General features: G+C 41.8%; 1 protein-coding gene across 2 annotated transcripts in view; it reads right to left on the reverse strand.

The window, feature by feature from the left end:
• Positions 1–20,655, reverse strand: part of HOOK3 (hook microtubule tethering protein 3) — a 100,811-nt gene that overhangs the window by 21,602 nt on the left and 58,554 nt on the right. For both annotated transcript variants that reach the window (XM_059834146.1, XM_059834147.1), the window contains 6 exons: positions 19,433–19,634; positions 15,971–16,081; positions 12,992–13,079; positions 12,313–12,382; positions 6,938–7,078; positions 3,498–3,585 (listed from right to left, as the gene is read on the reverse strand). In XM_059834146.1, coding sequence (XP_059690129.1) covers positions 3,498–3,585; positions 6,938–7,078; positions 12,313–12,382; positions 12,992–13,079; positions 15,971–16,081; positions 19,433–19,634 — 700 coding nt within the window. The remainder of the gene's footprint in view (positions 1–3,497; positions 3,586–6,937; positions 7,079–12,312; positions 12,383–12,991; positions 13,080–15,970; positions 16,082–19,432; positions 19,635–20,655) is intronic.

Genomic DNA, 20,655 nt, shown 5'->3' on the forward strand with positions numbered 1-20,655 from the left:
TTTAGCCACGCAAAGATCCTGTATATACTTGTAGCAAAGCAGATAAATTCAAATAGATGACTCTAAAAATGGGCAAACATTACTTTTTTTTCTGAAGTCTCAGTCAACTTCAAAGCCACATATCCAAATCCTCTGCTCCTAACAAACAATAATTGTTCTCTCATAGGAAGACCAGTCTCTTAAAAAAATCCCAATTAAAAAAAAAGCTTAATCTAATTTTGAGCTAGTTTTACATTTAACTTCATTCAAATGTTTTATCAGTTCATAATAGAAGAACATTTCTATAACAAAACTGTAAAAATCAGCAAATGCACACGCACTGTTCTGCTTTTTCCTCCAACTGCTAATAAGTTCCACTTACAAAACATCAGAAAAAAATACTTATTGTGGTGTGGTTTTAGAAAACAGGTATCCTCCCCAGTATTTAATTGCTATCTTTCTTTTACATCAAAAAAACTACAGAAATCAAGTCTTTTTGCTGGAAATTTATTTTAAGCTTAAACAAGCCAAAGGAACAGGTCTGTCCCCTTTTTGAGGACAAAATTTGGTTTTGTTCTGCATGTTAAGGCCACAGGCAGATGGCTAGGCTCTGGCTTGAGATTAAGCTAACTTAGCAGGGTGAGGGAAACTATGGCTCATGACTTGGGAAAATTGCTTGATGAGACTGGTAACGCTGTGAGAAGATAACAAAAGTTATAAACAGCACCATGAGGGATGGTCAGATTTCACAGACACTAAGAGTATCATAGAATCATCTGGGTTGGAAGGGACCTTTAAAGGTCACCTAGTCCAAACCCCCTGCAATGAGAAGGGACATCTCCAACTAGATCAGGTTGCTCAGAGCCCCATCCAACCTCACCTTGAATGCTTCCAGGGATGAGGCATCCACAATCTCTCTGTGCAACCTGTTCCAGCCTTTCACCAAATGAGCGAAATGGCCCAACTTCAGAGGTAAACAAACAGGTAACAGAGTTTTGGGGACCTTCTAGGGAGGTGCCAAGTCAGGAGGACTTAGTAACTGTATCAGTAACAGCATATGAGGCCAAGATTGCATATGTAACAGTATGAGAAACTCTAGATGTTGTATGGATTTAGCAAGACTAGGTCCAGTGGGGTAGAAGTATCTAAAGGCAGGTTGTTTATATAGGAAGGGATTAGGGCAGAGAAAGGGAGAACAAGGATGACAAAAGAGAGTGATAAGGCATGCAAATGATGTAGATGAAGCTGTTCAGGGTACCTGTTGAGCAGCCCTACACATGACCACTGCATACTGGAGGACAACAAATCAAACCTGCTATTCTGACCACACCAGGCATGTGAGTTGATTCTGTAGTCTGGAAGACCATGTTTAGGAGGCCTTTCCCTGGTTAGCAAGGCAACAGCCAGGATGTTGGATCCAATACAACATCTGGGATGCATCCAATCATGCATCCCAACAGGATGTGCCAGTGCCCATTACAGGCCTAATGACACTGATATCTTCCGAACATCCACCTTCCACTGCACTTCAACACAAAATCAAAACTGCTTCCCTATGTGAACCTCGGCAAGCAGCACGTATCATTGCAATGATACTTGCCTGGATTAGGATAGTGCTTTTACTACTTTTTGGGCAAGCCTAAAAATTACTTCAACTTTGAAAGCAAACCAAACTAAAAAAACCAAACCCCAAGCCCTCATCATACATTTCTGGACTGAATACAAATGGCATCTTCAGTTTTCTGGGTTGAGCATATTTACAGTGTCAGTGTATAAAAATATGGATTTTCAGTGCATTGTTGCAGAAAAGTAGTGAAAACCAGCAGAAACATGCTGAAAACGATGCATCAATGAACTGTATGCCACGTCCCTCCTTATCCTTTTTCTTATGCTTCTGAAGAATCACTCCTTTTGTAAGGTTATCTTAAGGCTAACTCAGGTGGTCCCAGCACAAATTCCATCTGCTTGAGCAGCTGGTTTTCACTTTTGCTTTGCTTTGTGTGGGAGATTGGATGAGGTGGCATATCTTCAGAGGTTCCTGCAGCCTCAATACTTCCCTCAGTCTACAGTCTCTCTTTTGCTTCTTTAAGATTAAATGAAATCCTACACACTGAACTCAGCAAAACAGGCCATGGGATTAGTGCCTATAAATCACCACTGGCATGGTCAGACCTACACAGAAGCCAGGAATGCAGCAACTGCATCTTGAACTTGTCAGCTCTGATTTAACAAGGGCTGCCTGGTACACACAGCAGGCTGTACCGTGGTGGTGTGATGGTGGTGTTTTGCTGTTAACAGAATCAACTCAGATGATGCCTACATAGGCTGCAACGAGTCCTGCAAGTGACCTGCAGACACGTCCTAAATTACTGTCCAAACCAGAGCATCATAAAAGGGACACAATAAAAATTGCAGTAAATAAAGCTGAATCCAATTAGACAGGGATCATTTACAATACTCAATATCTGAGAATAATTTTTTATATTCTTGTTCACCCTGAAAAATCTGATTTTGGCCAATAACCAAGACAACAAAGAATATCTCAGAATCACATAACAACATGGACCTATTTTAAAATGCATTCTAAAATGCATTCTAAGCTACTTAGGAAAATAATCTTACTTGAACTCAACTAGGTGTTTTACTTTCATACAGTTTATTCTGAAAATAAAATGATAACCTAAATTAAACACACTCTTAAATGAAAATAAGCAGCTGGTAAAATCTTTCACTGTTATATATTAATTAGTTAAAACAAAACCACAAAAAATACAAAGCAACACATTACAACTTGTTGCCAATTAGCAACACAATACAGAGATTGTGAGCATACACTGTGCATGTACAGTTCAGCAAATCACTGCTTTCAAGAAAGTTCTAGAGCTTCTTCTCTCAAATACAGGAGATGGCAAACACAATTTTTGAGTGGAAGACTGAAAGTTGTTTTCCACACTAACTGCCACTATGTGTATTCTTACATTAAAAATTATCTTAACTCCATATACAGAAACAGAAAATGCTGCATTATGTTGAGGGCCTAATTATTTCACTGGTTTTTTTTTTTAGTTTTGGCCTGCCTGGCTTCACGCATTACGAGACACATTTACATCCACAGTTACAGAGCTTCCACTGGCAGGAAAGGCCTTAACTTTCATTAAGAAAACTAAACAAAAAATAACTTCAGATACTTTATTAAGGCATGGAAAATTAACATTTCCTTTATTCCCTGCAAAACTCTCTATTCTAATTAAATAATTTTAATGGTAACTTTACTATTGGAACAGACATAATTAATCAAATAAAACATATTTGACACCTTCTCTACATAGACAAATGTCTTCCTATGTCTTACATCCTATTTAGACAAGCACAATTTAGTGATAAGACCACACGAGTAAATATGGAAAACTATCAGAAATTGCCATTTTCTTATTTCTTTTATGTATTTTTTTACAAAAAGGTGAAGTTTTGAAAATGGTAACTACTTGAATGTCAGTTTGATGTATGTTTCTACTTACATCTTCAGCTTTTGAACCTTGATCCTGTAAAGATTTCTGTAGTTCTTCAACCTGGGACTGCACTTCTATAAGTCTCTGATTTACCAATCTAGGAAGGAGATAATACTTTGTTTTTCAGAAAGGAACATACAACTGCAAAACAAAGCCTGAGATTTTTAGTGTCCAGTGTTTTCAGGTTATCTACACAAGAGATGCAATACTGTATTTTATTCACAGAAAATTTACAACAGTAGTTAGAGCATACAGCATTTCCAGATATTATAGCCTGTAGTCATCCAGAACATTCTGATATTCTTCCAAGACAACAAAAATGAATGTATTAAGAAATTATTCCTATATACATGAAACAAGAGTTTCTAACAGTCAGTTTTAATGTGTGAGAGCTACTAGCTTACTGCTTTTACACAGTCACAGAATCCTATAAACCTGTAGGTTGGATGGGGTCTTCAAAGGTTGTCTAAATCCAACCTCCTCCGTAAAGCAGTGCACTTAAAGCAAATTGCTGGCAACCATGTCCAGTCCAAGTTTGGATACCTTTAAGGCTGAAGGTCTGACAATCTCTCTGAGCCTCTCTTCTAGAGCTCAGACCCATACTCCGTATTGTGTCTGTTGCCTCTTGTCCTTCCACTGTCAATCTCTGAGAAGAGTCCGGCTGTCTTCTTGACATCTTGCCATCAGGTAGATGTAGATCACAGTATTATCTCCTCTATGCCACCTTTTCTTTGGCCTGAACAAACCCAGTTCTCAGTCTTATCCCAGTGTCCCTCACCTTAGCAGTATTCTGCTGCACTCCTGTACATCCATGCCTTTCTTGTACTAGGGTATCCAAAATTATATGCTATGTCCAGATGTGATCTCATAAGTACTAGTGAGAAGTGAAGGATCATTTTCCCAGACTGACTGCCTGTACCCTGGTGAGGACAGCCCAGGTCACAGTCAGCTGCAGGGTACTCAGCAGACACATCGTCCTTTGCTGCCCACTGGGACCCCAGGGCTTTTGCAGCAGAGCTGCTCCCCAACCTACTGGTCCCAGCCAGCATCGCCAGGCTCCTCCCAGCCAGGGACAGGGCTCCCATCAGCTCATTTCTCCGGACTGCTAAGCTCCTCTGAATAACAGCTCTCCCTTTCAACATATCAATCACTCCTCCCAATGTGGTACCATCCTCAAACTTGCTGAGAGTATAGTCCCTCCCATAAGTCAAATTGTTAATAAAAGTCATGAACAGCATTGGTCCTGGCATTAATGCCTGAGGAACTGGTTGCTGGTTGGATTTTGTACCACTGATGATTAAGACTTTAGGCCCAGCTGACCAACCAATTTTCCACTCACTTTACTGTCCACTGATTCAGCCTATATCTAACCATTCTGAACGTGAGGATACTATGGGAGACTGTGCCAAAGGCTTTGCTAAAGCTAAGGTAAGTACCATCCGCTGTTTCACCCTTCTTCACATAGGTAGTCATCTCATTGTCAAGACAATTTTATTATTTAGGTATGATTTGCCCTGAATACACTCATGTAGGCCTTTCCCAATTAGTGTCTTGTCCCTTATGTGACTGGAAACAGATTCCAGATGGACTTGCTTTGTGAAATTCCCAGAAAATGAGCTGTGGCTGACCAGTCTCTGTAGTTCTCCAGACTCTCTTCCTTGCCCTTCTTGAAGGCAAGTGCAGTATTTACTTCTTCCCAGGCTTCAGGAACCTTCCCCATTCAAAGGGGAAGATTGGGGAAGATTAGACAGAGAGCAGATTCAAAGCTTAGATAGGGAGCAGCCTCACGATATCAGCTAGCTACCTTAGCATGCTCAGATGTATGCTGTCTGGTCGCATGGATGTCTGTATGCTGATTGGCTTAATCTAGCAGGGTCAGCTACAGCAGGTTGCCCAGGAACATGTCCTGTTGCGTTTTAAATCTTTCCAAGGATGGAGACAACCTCTCTGGGCAACCTATTACAGTGTTCAGCAACGCTTCCAGTAAAAAAAAGCATGTTCTTACACTTAGATTAAATTCAATGTGCTTTAATTTCTGCCCACTGCCTCTTGCCTTGTTACTGGGCATAACTGAGAAGAGTCTAGCTCACAGAATCACAGAATCATTAAAGTTGGAAAAGACCTATAAGATCATCAAGCCAACCATTAACCCAACACCACCATGCCCACTAAAACATGTACCGAAGTGCCACGTCTACACATTTTTTGAACACCTCCAGAAACAGTGACTCCACCACCTCCCTGGGCAGCCTATTCCAATGCTTGACCACACTCCCAGTAAAGAAATTTTTCCTAAAATCCAGTCTAAACCTCCCCCGGTACAACTTGAGGCCATTTCCTCTTGTCCTACCACTTGTCACTTGGGAAAAAGAGACCAACACCCACCTCGCTACAACCTTTCAGATAATTGTAAAGAGTGGTAAGGTCACACACAGAATCACACACAGAATCACTACGGTTGGAAAAGACCTGTAAGATCATCAAGTCCAACCATCAACCAACACCACCATGCCCATTAAACCATGTTCCACAGTGCCTCATCCACACGCTCCTTGAACACCTCCAGAGATGGTGACTCCACCACTTCCCTGGGCAGCCTGTTCCAGTGTTTCACCACTCTCAGGAAAGAAATTTTTCCTGATATCCAGCCTGAACCTCCCCTGGCGCAACTTGAGGCCATTTCCTCTTGTCCTGTCACTAGTCACTTGGAAGAAGAAGCCAACACCCACCTCTCTGCAACCCCCTTTCAGGTAATTGGAGAGAGCGATGAGGTCACCCCTCAGCCTCCTCCTCTCCAGACTGAACAACCCCAGTTCCCTCAGCCGCTCCTCATCAGACTTGTGCTCCACACCCCTCACCAGCTTCGTCGCCCTTCTCTGGACACGCTCCAGCACCTCAATGTCCTTCTTTTAGTGAGGGGCCCAACACTGAACACAGGATTCGAGGTGCGGCCTCACCAGCGCCGAGTACAGGGGGACTATCCCTTCCCTGCTCCTGCTGGCCACACTATTTCTGATACAGGCCAGGATGCTGTTGGCCTTCTTGGCCACCTGGGCACACTGCTGGCTCATATTCAGCTGGCTGTCAATCAACACCCCCAGGTTCTTTTCTGCCAGGCATCCTTCCAGCCACTCATCCCCAAGCCTGTAAAGTCCCCAAGCCTGGTCGCTCCATCTCCTTTGGACCCTCCCATCAGACATTTATAAACATTGATAAGATCTGCCCTGAGCCTTCCCTTTTCCAGGCTACATAGTCTCTATCCCTCAGACTCTCCTTATATGAAAGATACTGCAGTCCTGTAATCCCATCCTTTTGTGGCCTTTCACTGGACTGACTCCAGTAAGTCCATGTCCTTCTTGTACTGGGGAGGCCACTATTTGACACAGGACAGTCAAAAGTATATGGCACTGTTAGAAAAGGTAATTGAAACAGAGGACAAAACTTCTTACCTGTTTTCTGTCTCCAATTCATTCTTCCGTAAGTTAGCATCATCAAGAAGGCTCTGCAACAAGGCGATCTTTTCATTATCAGAACCTTCCTGATTCAACTTCAACATCTTGTTCTCATGCTGAAGGCGAATGAGTTTCTCCCTGAACACATAAAATACAATTTTGTAGAAAAAAGTATGCCAATCTCTATAAAGAAGAAAACAGTTTACCACAGGAGGTGTAAATATAACGCAAGGATCATCTTTACCTATTTAAGGGAGGCAGCTGAAACAATCATGCCTTCAAATCCCCAAATACAAACCTGATTAAAAGAAGTTGTAATTGTAGAAAGCACAGCATGAGGAAGTTGCCCGACTGCCCCTATTAGATCTCAGATTACAGCTGGGCAGATTTATAGGTAGAATGTGGAGAATGCAAAGCTTGGTGCCAAGTGTTAACGGAGGTTGTAATCTCAGCTGTCACTGAACTACTGCATGAACCTGGGCAAGTCACTTCTACACTGCTGGTCTGTTTTCATAGAATCATTTAGGTTGGAAGACCCTTAAGATCAAGTTCAACCGTAAACCTAACATTACCAAGTCCACCACTAAACCATGTCCCTACACACCATGTCTACACGTCTTTTATATACTACCAAGGATGGTGACTCAGCCACCTCCCTGGGGAGCCCGTTCCAGTGTCTGACAACCCTTTCAGTGAAAAAATTTTTCCTAATATCCAATCTAAACCTCCCCTGGAGCAACTTGAGGCCACTTCACCTCATCCTATCACTTGTGACTTAGGAAAAGAGACCCGACACCCACCTCCCTACAGCTTCCTTCCAAGAAGTTGTAGAGAGCGATAAGGTCTCCCCTCAGCCTCCTCCTCTCCAGACTGAACAACCCCAGTTCCCTCAGCCGCTCCTCATCAGACTTGTGCTCCAGACCCCTCACCAGCTTTGTCACCCTTCTCTGGACACACTCCAGCACCTCAATGTCCTTCTTGTAGTGAGGGGCCCAACACTGAACACAGGATTCGAGGTGCGGCCTCACCAGCGTCGAGTACAGGGGCACGATCACCTCCCTACTGCTGCTGGCCACACTATTTCTGATACAGGCCAGGATGCCATTGGCCTTCTTGGCCACCTGGGCACACTGCTGGCTCATATTCAGCCATCTGTCGACCAACACCCCCAGGTCCTTTTCTGCAGGGCAGCTTTCCAGCCATCGTCCGCAAGCCTGTAGCATTTCCTGGGGTTGTTTTGACCCAAGTGCAGGACCCGGCACTTGGCCTTGTTGAACCTTCCAGCTCAGGGGGCTGGTTACCCTGAGAAAAACTGGTCTTACTATTAAAGACTGAGGCAAAGAAGACATTAAGTACCTCAGCCTTTTTCTCATCCTTTGTCACTGTTTCCCCCTGCATCCAATAAAGGATGGAGAGTCTCCACAGCCCTCCTTCTTTTGCTAATGTATATATAGAAGCATTTTTTATTGTCTTCCACAGCAGCAGCCAGATTAAGTTCTAGCTGGGCTTTCGCCCTTCTCATTTTCTCTCTGCATCTCTGTATTGGGTTTGTGTGGCAACGTTTTGGTAGCGGGGGGGGGCTACAGGGCTGGCTTCTGTGAGAAGCTGCTAGAAGCTTCCCCTATGCCTGACAGAGCCAATGCCAGCCAGCTCCAAGACAGATCTGCCACTGGCTAAGGCCGAGCTAATCAGCAACAGTGGTAGCGCCTCTGGGATAACATATTTAAGAAGGGGGGGAAAAACTGGGAAATGGCAGCCAGGGAAGAGAGGAGTGAGAATATGTGAGAGAAACAGCTCTGCAGACACCAAGGTCAGTGAAGAAGGAGGGGGAGGAGGTGCTCCAGGAACTGGAGCAGAGATTCCCCTGCAGCCCCTGGTGAAGACCATGGTGAAACAGGCTGTCCTCCTACAGTCCATGGAGGTCCACGGTGGAGCAGATATCCACCTGCAGCCTGTGGAGGACCCCATGCAGGAGCAGGTGGATGCCCGAAGGAGGCTCTGATCCTGTGGGAAGCCCATGCTGGAGCAGGCTCCTGGCAGGACCTGTGGAACCGTGGCGAGAGGAGCCCATGCTGGAGCAGGTTTGCTGGCAGGACTTGTGACCCCGCGGGGGACCCACGCTGGAGCAGTCTGTTCCTGAAGGACTGCACCCCATGGAAGGGACCCATGCTGGAGCAGTTCATGAAGAATTGCAGCCCGTGGGAAGGACCCACGTTGGAGAAGTTCGTGGAGAACTGTCTCCCGTGGGAGGGACCCCACGCTGGAGCAGGGGAAGAGTGTGAGGAGGAAGGAGCGGCAGAAACAACATGTGATGAACTGACCGCAACCCCCATTCCCCGTGCGCAGCTCGGGGGGAAGAGGTAATCGGGAGTGAAGTTGAGCTCGGGAAGAAGGGAGGGGTGGGGGGAAGGTGGGGTTTTTTTTTAAGATATGGTTTTATTTCTCATTATCCTACTGTGATTTTGATTGGTAATAAATTAAACTAAATTCCCCAAGTCAAGTCTATTTTGCCCATGATGGTAATTGGGGAGTGATCTCCCTATGTCCTTGTCTCAACCTACGAGCCTTTCATCGTATTTTCTCTCTCCTGTCCAGCTGAGGAAGGGCAGTGAGTGAGCGGCTGTGTGGCGATTAGTCTGGCTGGGACTAAACCAGACATCATCCTTTGTCACTGTTTCCCCCTGCATCCAATAAAGGATGGAGAGTCTCCATAGCCCTCCTTCTTTTGCTAATGTATGTATTGAAGCATTTTTTATTGTCTTCCACAGCAGTAGCCAGATTAAGTTCTAGCTGGGCTTTGGCCCTTCTCATTTTCTCTCTGCATAACGTCAGGACATCCTTGTGGCCTGCGCCTTCTTTCAAATGTCATAAACTCTCCTTTTTTTCCTAAGTTCCATCCAAAGCTCTCTGTTCAGCCAGGCCAGTCTTCTTCCCTGACGGCTCGTCTTTTGGCACATACAGATGGCTTGCTCCTGCGCCTTTAAGATTTTCTTCTTGAAGAATGTCTATCCTTCCTGGACTCCTTTGCCATTCAGGACTGCCTCCCAAGCAACTCTATCAACGAGGCCCCTAAACAGGCCAAAGTCTGCCCTCCAGAAGTCCAAGACAACAGCTCTGCTGACTCTTCTCTTTACTTCTCTGAGAACTGAAAAGTATAATTTCATGATCGATGTGCCCAAGACAGCCTCCCACCATCGCATCCCCCACAAGTCCTTTTCTGTTCGCAAACAACAGGTCCAGTGGGGCACACTCCCTAATTGGCTCACTCACCAACTGTGTCAGGAAGTTATCTTCCACACGCTCCAGGAACCTCCAAGACTGTTTCCTCTCTGCTGTACTGTATTTCCAGCAGACATCTGGTAAATTGAAGTGCCCCATGAGAACAAGGGCTAGGGATTGTGAGAATTCTCCCAGTTGCTTATAGAATATTTCATCTGTCTTTTCATCCTGGTTGGGTGGTCTACAACAGAATCCCACCATGATATCTACCTTGTTGGCCTTTCCCCTGATTCTTACCCATAAACACTCAACCCTTTCAACACCATCATCAAGATCCAGTCAAAATACTCCCTAATATACATGGGTACCCCACCACCTCTCCTTCCTTGTCTATCCCTTCTGAACAGTTTATAGTTATCCAGTGCAGCACTCCAGTTGCGCGAGTCATCCCACCATGTTTTCATGACTGCAACTATATCATAGTTTTCCAGCTGCACATTGGCTTCTAAATCTTCCTGTTTGTTGCCCATGCTGCGTTGGTGTAGATGTACTTCAGTTGGACTATTGATCCTGCCACCTTTTTTTGGGGAGAAGCCCTAAATCCTATGTGACTGTTCTCAGGTGCTTCCATGGTTTCTAACACATCAACAACCCTTACGTCTGTGTTGCCATGTGCATCTCCATGCCCTACCTCCACTGAGGTGGCTAAGGTGCGGCACGCATTAGTACAGGGACATTTCAAATGTACTCATTGTGGAGCAGACTCAAGGACCTTGCTAGCACACCATCCCTCAAACACTGGGATGCCACCCCCAGGCTTATCTCTAGTGAGCCTGGTTTTATCCCTTTCCCCCTTCAAATCTAGTTGAAAGCTCTTTTCAATGAGCCCTGCTAAAACCTCATGTCACTTAACTTGTCGATTTCCCCAGGTGCAACTGAGAGGCCACAGTCTGACTCTGCCTCACAAAACTCTCCCATTTGGTCTGCAGGTCTTCTCTAAGAGATGGAGAAAGATGCTTGAGCACAGAGCCACACTCTGTCACCATCGAGGGAACAAGAGAGCAGTAGTAGCTACTCCTACAGGTGGGCTGCCCTGTGCAGTCTTCCCCTTTCATCAGCAGAAGCAGCAGGCCAGACCTCCAGATCAGGGGGTTCCAGTCCTACAGTAGCCACTGCTACTGTCCACCTCTATCAAGCAGGCATGGAGACAAAGTTTAGCAGCTGCAAACAGTCTGCATAGATGTATGCTTGCATAAAATCCAGAATTCATCTTCAGGAGCCAAAGATGAAGAGTTAGTGAAACCACAGGCTATACTTGGATATCTACGGCATTTAGGGTCCTGTCCTCTCTCACACAATCATACAGAAAGTTTATACAATAACTCCATACTTCACTAACACTGCCTCAAAACGTTATTCTTCTCTTCTGTTGTTTCTGAACAAAACTAAAAAGAATTGCTCTTGTAGTAAGGTGCAGCAGCACAGCTGGAAGAAAAACAAATCTTTTCTATTATTAGCTTTCTAGAAAGATATTATTTTACTACTGAACAATATGTTTTGACCCATATTGAGCTTTCCAAGTGTTAAAACACTGTATCAGTATTGGTAGAGATAAAAGGAAAGATTCCCTGAAGAGCTAACAGGTTTTTGAGATGTGACTATCTTAAAAACTTTTAGCGTACTGGCAAGGCTAAACACAGCCTGAAACATCTTAAGATACAATGATTCTGCCACTGCTGTTCTTCCTTTTAATACTGTAAACATTTGCCATGATACAAAATGGAATTTATAATCTATTCTTCCTTTCATCATTTTAGTAATTTTTTCCTTGTGCAACACGTTCTTGTTACAAACATTTTTTTCTGTTAATGCACATATAAGCTGCAGCTATATGAACTCTCTCTGCAGGATAAGAGGAAACACAATGTGAGGATAAAGGGGTTTTTTGTTTTCCCTTTTTTTTTGGACCACAATACAAACTCAAGAGAGGTCAAATGAATTTTGTCTTAAGCATAACAGCTCCTGTTGTGCAGAAATCCAAAAAGAGAGAAAAAACCAAACATTAATTGTCGAAACTTTCTAACACTGAAAACTAACTAATCATCTATGGGTACACTGTAAAGGTTAGTAAAACAAAGCACACATTAGCTTACTTTATTTCGGGAGTAATGATTTCTGCTGCTAAACTGTCTGAAGGCTCTTGTCTTCCCAGAGGCATAAATCCTGGGTTAGGGAAAATAAAAAATTTAGCAAGCAGACCAGTAACTTTCTCTAAAAGACCACAAGTAAACATTGTTCTCAAAGTTCACAGTTTTAGAGTAATGCTAGACAATGGAAAATGACACAAAGTCAGACTACAGCAAGACAGACAGACAAGCATGATTTCATCTGGAGAATAATAATTATTTCTGTCTTCATCCATCCTGATGAAGTAATTTTGTGGTATATTTTGTATTCATTAGCCTATCTAAGAACTGCAAAGCTGTGCTTTGTAGTTCTATGTTACACATAGAAATAAACTGCAGCACCCGAAACATACACACGTAAGAAAACTTAGTACCTCTGTAAAGAAAATTACATAACTACACAGAAATCAGATATACATTATAAAAACATCACACTGGGGAGGAGACTAAAATTTCTGATTGACTGAAATAATGTTTGAAGTTTTCAAATGCTTACAAAGTTATGAATAGCTGAAGCAGCTTTTCACTGCTGATCTTAGAGGAGCTTAAATTTATTCTGTGCTAAACAAAAGTGTGTTCAATACTCTCCAGAGAAGTCCTGTAAACTTTAGAAAAGATGCATTTAATCTCCTTCTTTGTCCTTTACCTGTAGTAGTGAGTTGACCCTCCTGAGCTTGTACACATCTAAGCTCTTCAATAGTTTCCTTCAAAGAATCCCTTTCTGTTCTTAATCTCTGAATAATTGGAAAGAGAATGAGTATCAGTCTTGGCACTACAAATCCATCTTCAACAGTACAGAAGTCACCAAAAGGCAGGGCCTTCAACATTTTAAAAATAATTTAATGCAACTTTAGACATGATTTTCAAATTAAGGCATCTCAGTCTATTTCATAACAGAATAAACATAAATATTGTATATTCCACATGAACAGTGGTTTTTTTGAGAAGGGTTGCTGCTCTGTATTACACTTATGGGGGTAAAAGTATTGGGGTATAAGCTTACAAAATCAAGATATTAGTGACATGAAGTTCTGGTACCACGTAGTAAACAGCATCCACTTAGGCCACTCAGCCATCCTCCTCTTCCCTCAACAGGGCTGATTCCAAAGCAAAGAGAAGTGAATTAAGAGACCGTAGACTTTTCCCTCACCAAGAAACCGAGGTTTAGCCAGGAGTGAAATAAAAAGCAGGTGAGTACACAGTCAACATAACAAACTGGACTAACTTCGTTTTTCTTTCGACAGTGAAAGTGTGAGCTGCATTTCCACATACCCTTCCTCCTGTGTGTTAACTCGCCTTGCCACTCACCAGCATCTTAGCTATGGAAGAAAACTAGTTGCTTGAGGCTCAGTCCAAAAAGAACTGAAGAACAGGACTGGACCACCTTGGGATCCAGACAAATGGGTTCTTCAGTAGCATCAGGTAAATACTCTCCCAATTTGGCACAAGTCCTCTTTTGGCAAAAAATGAGAATCTACAGGTAGCATCAAAATTTTTGTCCAAAAGGTTGCCAAGATTCAAAAATGAAAGGAGAAAATGGCCACTGTGTAAAGATCCAAGTCGTAGTTTGCTCCAAAATCAGACATACACAGTATTACTAAAAGGTCCAGGACAGACCTTGGCTCTGTGTAGGTATGGAGTTGTGTCAGCTGACAGCTCCTTGCATTTCATCCTATTAACAGTTTGGTTCAAATATATTTTATATTTCAGCCCAAATGGATGCAGGACTTGGAATCACTTTGGCAAAGAACATTTTGGTGAGGTGTGACAGAGGCTTCTGATATATTTCTGAATACTGCAAGGTGAATGAATTCTGGTGCAACTGTCAGAACAATCTGAATAAAGGGTACATTCTGTTAGCACTGAAAGTAATTTCACAAACCACATAGGTGAAAAAAATTGTTTTTACCATAAATACTACAGAATTAGAGCCACACAGAGGAATGCTCAAACTCTGCTGCTGAAAACAGGGATTCTGCAGTCTACTACCATCAGTCAGAAAACACCAAGTTGATTAATCAAATGCCAGAATATTTTCATGAATAAAAAAAGCTGTAGGGCTTCATTTGTACACTGCAGAAAAAGTCAACTTATCAAATTATCTTAGTACTTGTCGTACAACACACCACAGAGGTAAAATTCCAAGCTACATAGCTGAAGATACCAAACACGTTACCACACTTTGCCAGAACACAGAAACAAGGACAAAATCAATTTCAGTAACTGTTTCCAAGATATAACTGTCAAGATACAATTAGGTAGCTTGTGAGCTGTGGTGGGCAACCTTACTGATACATATGTGACAACAGGGAACAGAAAAAGTAACCCAGGTAGTGAATCACTAATTCAAATGCTGAGAGACTTCAGCTGTAATCTAATTCTCACAGATGCATATCCATTCAAAAGAACATATAGAAAAACAATATATATGACAATGGCCTGCAATTCAGATCCTTTGTGCAAGATGAAATGGTCCACCAAGCAATGGGTAAGCCACAGACACAACTTTACCATTGTCAAACATAACAAACTTGGAAAAACAAACTTTAAATAAAGAGCAGGAAAGAAAGCCAAAGCACAGTACTAATACAGTTACTATGCGCATTCCAATCTGAACTGAAGGGCAGATGGAAGTGATACCAAGGACAAGCGTCCACAATAGTTTCAAAATTTAATAAAATATGGAAATCAAAGACCTATGAACAGAAAATAACTGAAAACTTTCAGTTCAAATGCTATTCAAGTGCAGGGGCTGGAAATTTTGCAAAGAATTGGACAGGAAATGTGACTATTGAGGGAAAAGCCTACAGAGATTCTGAGTGATGGATAGATGGACATATACTTAAAACAAGCCTAAGAAATTGCTAACTCAAAGTGCTAGCCTTGGTTTGAGGTCATTTGAGGCACCTGCGTATACATTCCTAAGAAACAAGCTGAAATAAACCGGTGAGAAACAGCAGTGTGCCAGATAAGTCTGAAGGATCAGCTTTGGCAAGAGAGGACAGAACAATCAATCGCAGAATCACTAGCAGCAAGTGACACAGAGGAAGGGAATAGACTGGTATCCACCCTGTGTGTTCCATGTTGGCAGTACAAGATAGATGAACAAGGAGCTGTCATAAAAGGTGAGATCGCCACAAAGGACACGTCCCTCTACACAACTCCTAAGCCTTTTGCTGCAGCAGTCATGACTCCATAAAGAGAAGCATGCTGATGGTAGCTCAAAGAATGCTTTAGAAAAAATGCAACAGGAGTTTAGTTCTAGGATGGTACTGCAAAAACCCTACTTTAAATAGTTTTTCAGAATACATTACAATTACCCTGGGTGTTTATTAATGCTCTTACAGCAAAAAGTCAAGAAACAACTTCAGATCCCAAATATGAAGGCTTTTCCTCTTAAAAATGGGTTGCATATGTTTTTGTACAGTCACTTTATTCCATGCTGTACAGTTCTTAGGTTTAAAAAAGATCTTGTACACAAACATTAGAAGATTTTAAGTGAAAAAAGACTTCCTAATTTAAAAAGGTTGCTGTAAATGGCTAACTATAATTACCGTATCTCTGTGTTATAAAGGACAGAAAGTTGCTATCGCTACTATCAAAATAATAACACCTTGGCACTTACATCTTTTTCTTTTTGGAGGCTGTCTACTTTTTCTTTCAGTCGTTTGCATTCATAATCTAATTTATCAGCTTTCTTGGATTCTTCAGATAACCTGTTTTGTAGTTCAACTGCCTGTGAGAACAAGAATCAATAATTTGTCTGCAAATAATAATATTGAAACAAAAACACAAGACAAAGCAGCCAATTACCATGCAGAAAGAGTCACGTTGTAAACAAGTGAAATAGTTACCTATAAGACATACTAAAACCTGCTTTCATCAGTTGTTCTGTGTTTCAGCAAAACCAACAGCATTCAAATACTAGGTCTTAGCACAAGCAAAAGAAGCAAAAACTGTGAAGTATTTTCAGTACATCAAAAACAAGAATTTAAGCCCAAGCATGGTTTACAGAAAAAAAGCTATATAGTTCTATGGATCAAAGAGCTTAGGAAAAGTAGAAAAATCCTCCTGCATTCTGAGAAGCCTAGGAAAAAGTAAAAAACTCTGAAGAAAGCAAATTATCTACACCTTTTGTTAATTCTATTTCACAAGCCTCACTCAGAATTCAACCACCAGTTTATGCAGTCCTGTAACATTTCTTAACCTGAGATTTTCCTAATCATTTTTAATACACTAATACAAAGATTCAGCCACAGGCTCATAAACAGTTTTCTTTACTTCAGAAGGAAACATCGCTAACAAAGTCGCATGTATACTTTCAACTACAGATCAGCAAGAGCTTTTAAAATTAAATGAACAGAAATGATCAGTGAACAGGAGGCAAATCAGTGAAGTCTTGCCTTTTCAAAACTCTCAGCCTTTACTAGCTCATTCCCAGAACATTAGTAAAGCTTATAATGCAGAGAGCATGGAAGCAAGTAAGCTGAATAAAGACTGACCTGCAAACACAAAAGCTGAATGAAGACTCAGCTAAAGACGTACAGCTTCTTCTGAAGCAATTCATAAGAAGGCTTTTTCATGGCTTTTAGATTACAGAGAAAGTGATTAACTTAAATTGTGAAGCAAAGCAGTAGCCATACCTACATTAAGACTGCCTAGTGGTTCTAACTTCCTTTTATTTTCAATGTGTATAGATATAGCAAAATAACTACCAGGCCTAAAAATCTGACTATTAGTCTTAGAGAAGGACTTTACAAATTAAAGGCTGCAAAAAAAGCACAGTCCTCCCATTTCTGAGATTATCAGATTAAAAAAAGAAATATTAAAATGTTAGATATGAAAAGATTTCATTTCTCAGAAGTGACATCTATCACTGGAGCTATCAGAATAACTGTAGGTATAAAAAAAAAAACCACAGGCTTTCACCTGTGACTGTGCACCCACTTGCAAAATAGGTATGTTTTCACCTCAGAGGGAAACAAATGCATTAATATTTGTAATCACTCATGCTATGGTAATGGTATGTAGAAAAACACAGCAGGAAATAAATTGTCTTGAATCAGGACTTGGGAGTGTACAGAAAGATATACGGCTACATGGTAATGCAGAAGATTAAAAAAAAAATGAACTGCCATCACATTTACTGAGCATTATCTGACATGTGGGATGAGTAAAGCAGGAATCTTGCAGCAAAGCAAGACACACTGTTAAAAATATATCAAAATGCACATGCACAAAGGGGCTGAATTAAAAAGACAAAAAAAACAATCCTGGGATCTTCACATTTCAATTCTTCATGCTGCAATAAAAAGTTTCTTATAAAACGCTTGTGCTTGCTTTCAGAAGAATGATCAAAAACTTAAACAAATAAATGCTATTACATCTCCCAGCACAATACACCACCACTAACCTCATCTCACAGAAACTGGGTGAAGATGCGATTTCCTTGCAGATTGCTATAGGAGTTTGAATCAAGCACAGCACAGAGCTTCTAAGCCAAACAAATATCTCCTCTGATGGCATCAGCACGAGTGGGGTTGGATCCTTCACACACCAAACAAGACACATTGCACTACAGGGGCACACTAGTGCTCAGCAGTGACATAACATCAGAATCCTTATACCTGGCTTAATTCTTATAGCACAATTTATGATTCCCAGAAATCAATTTTGTGACAGCTCATGATTCACAGGCAGATCTCAAAAGGAGCCTAGACACTGAAGGCAAACACACTGTGTTCATTTTGAGGTTAGGTGAAGAAAACTCACATCTGTCACGAGACAAATGAGGTTTATTCCAGTCTCAGCCAGCAGAACAGTTTTGTACAAATAACAGCTCCTCAGATGTGAAATCCTACCCATAAAACACAGGGAACGATGAAGAAAAGGAGGAGTATTTTTGCAGCACAGATGATGGGACTGTCCCTTCCAAAGTCCTTATTGTCGGTGAAATAAGAACGATCAGATGCAGATGTCAAGGTTACACAACTATATCAGATGCTTAGCTGTTCAATGGAGTGAAATATTTGTTGCCAGTAAACATGATACTACTCATGTGTGAAAGGCCATTGCTTTCTACATTTAATTTTCCCTTTGATTGTCTGTTATTTCAGTACTTTCCTTCTCCAAGTTCTTTTTTTCTGGTGGAACCACTTGGACTGTATTTGCAACTAGCCCACAGAGGCCGAAGCTAGTTGTCTTAATAACCAAGATGGCCAGGTGCAGGGAAAAATCTATCAAGTCTTAGGGACACACATTGCTCCTGGGCTTGCAATGTTGTTAGTGGCTGTTTCTGTATTTTTATTCTGCTGTAAGCTGACATATAGGGACCCCTGTGCCATGACCATTTGAGCTTATGATCAGGCAGAAATACAGAGCAGGCACTACTACTTTAATGAACCACACTGTCTGGCCCTGTAACAAGAATCCCAGAATGATGTCATGTCAATGTAGTGTAGAAGCAGAGAGAAGATTAAGCACATCTTCCACCTTTACAGAAACAGGATCACATGGCACTTTGATAAGCAGGAAGATAACCAGATGCCTTTCACTCCAGAGAGTGTGCTGGCGACACATTTTGTACTCTGCTGGGTGCATATAAACAACAGAGATTATATGCGTCCTTCTCTCTTCACAACTGGACAAATTCAGATGTATCAGACAAAGCAGAAACTTAAAAAAAAGAGGTTACTTAACCACAGGAATAACTTACCTCAGCTGTGGTGCGTTCCTCACTGCTGGAAATTTGTAAGTGAAAAGTGGATACTTTTTCTGAAAGAAGAGGCTCTAATTCAAGCCCCACTACTGAATACGAATTAGGAATAATTTGAGAAAAACACTTAACATCTGTTGATTTTTTAAAAGTAAGAAATACTGCTTATTGACAACCTAATACAAATTTGAAATAATGATAAGAGTTGCAGGAAAGGAGGACAAAAGTAGTACCTACAAAACAGGGAAGTCTTCTAAACACAAGGAACTGTCTGTTCATAATTTCTTTTTTACTTTAAGCTATTAGCCATGTTGTGAAGAGAAATTGTTGAACAATACAGTGAACTGTTGCAATGATGATGTCTGTTCTCACCTGTCTCTTGTACGTTTCCAGCTGACTGCGTGCTGCATTGGCCTTCCTTAGTTCTTCTTCCAGGCTCACGGTATTTTGCATGTACACTGTATTCTTCTCTTCTAAGAGTTTCACTTGCCGCCGCAAATCACCCAGGTCTTCCAATTTCTTTTTGTATGACTCTACCTGGCTTTCTAACTTGGCTACTTTATCAGAAGAATGCCTGGAGGGACAGATTTGTATCAAATTTGTACTCTGAAAACTAATGAAATGAAATGTTCTGAAGCTTCATCAGTATTTTGCCTTAATGCAGAAGACATTCTGAGACATCATGGGGAGAACAAGAAAGCAATCATATGCTCCTATGACTAATGTTTTCACTTTTACATTGTCTGCTTCCCCCCCATAACTGTAAACTCAAAGAGCTGCTGATGGATGTACTTTCAGACACTATCACTCTTCCTAATACAGCATTCTTATGTGCTCCCAATCTTAAAATAATAGTTAAAGCACCTTCACTCCCACCCACTTCCTTTTAATTGTAAATCAATCCTCAGTCCTGCATTTTACAAGAGTAAAGAATAAAATTTTCTGCCCTTTAATTTGGTTTTTTTAAAAAAAAAAAAAAAAAAAAGAAGCACCTGGTGCACTGCCAGGACAGCAATAGCCCTCACCCTCAACCACTCCCATCCCTGCTACTATTACCCAGTTTCATTTTAGAACCAACTGATTTACAGACTTGATTTCCTACGAAATCTGGAGAATCCATTGAATTGATGGTCAATTTATGGGACATTGGGGCAAGCCAAATCTCCTTAACCCCCAGTGAAGTGCAGAGCCTCCCTCTGGGGCAAGGAACTACTCTTTGATCCCATGCTGCCCACACAGACAATTTATCACAGAATCACAGAATCACTAAGGTTGGAAAAGACCTGTAAGATCATCAAGTCCAACCATCAACCAACACCACCATGCCCATTAAACCATGTTCCACAGTGCCTCATCCACACGCTCCTTGAACACCTCCAGAGATGGTGACTCCACCACTTCCCTGGGCAGCCTGTTCCAGTGTTTCACCACTCTCAGGAAAGAAATTTTTCCTGATATCCAGCCTGAACCTCCCCTGGCGCAACTTGAGGCCATTTCCTCTTGTCCTGTCACTAGTCACTTGGAAGAAGAGGCCAACACCCACCTCTCTGCAACCCCCTTTCAGGTAATTGGAGAGAGCGATGAGGTCACCCCTC

The sequence above is a fragment of the Gavia stellata genome, chromosome Z, assembly GCF_030936135.1.
Source record: "Gavia stellata isolate bGavSte3 chromosome Z, bGavSte3.hap2, whole genome shotgun sequence".
NCBI classification, from domain to species: Eukaryota; Metazoa; Chordata; class Aves; order Gaviiformes; family Gaviidae; genus Gavia; species Gavia stellata.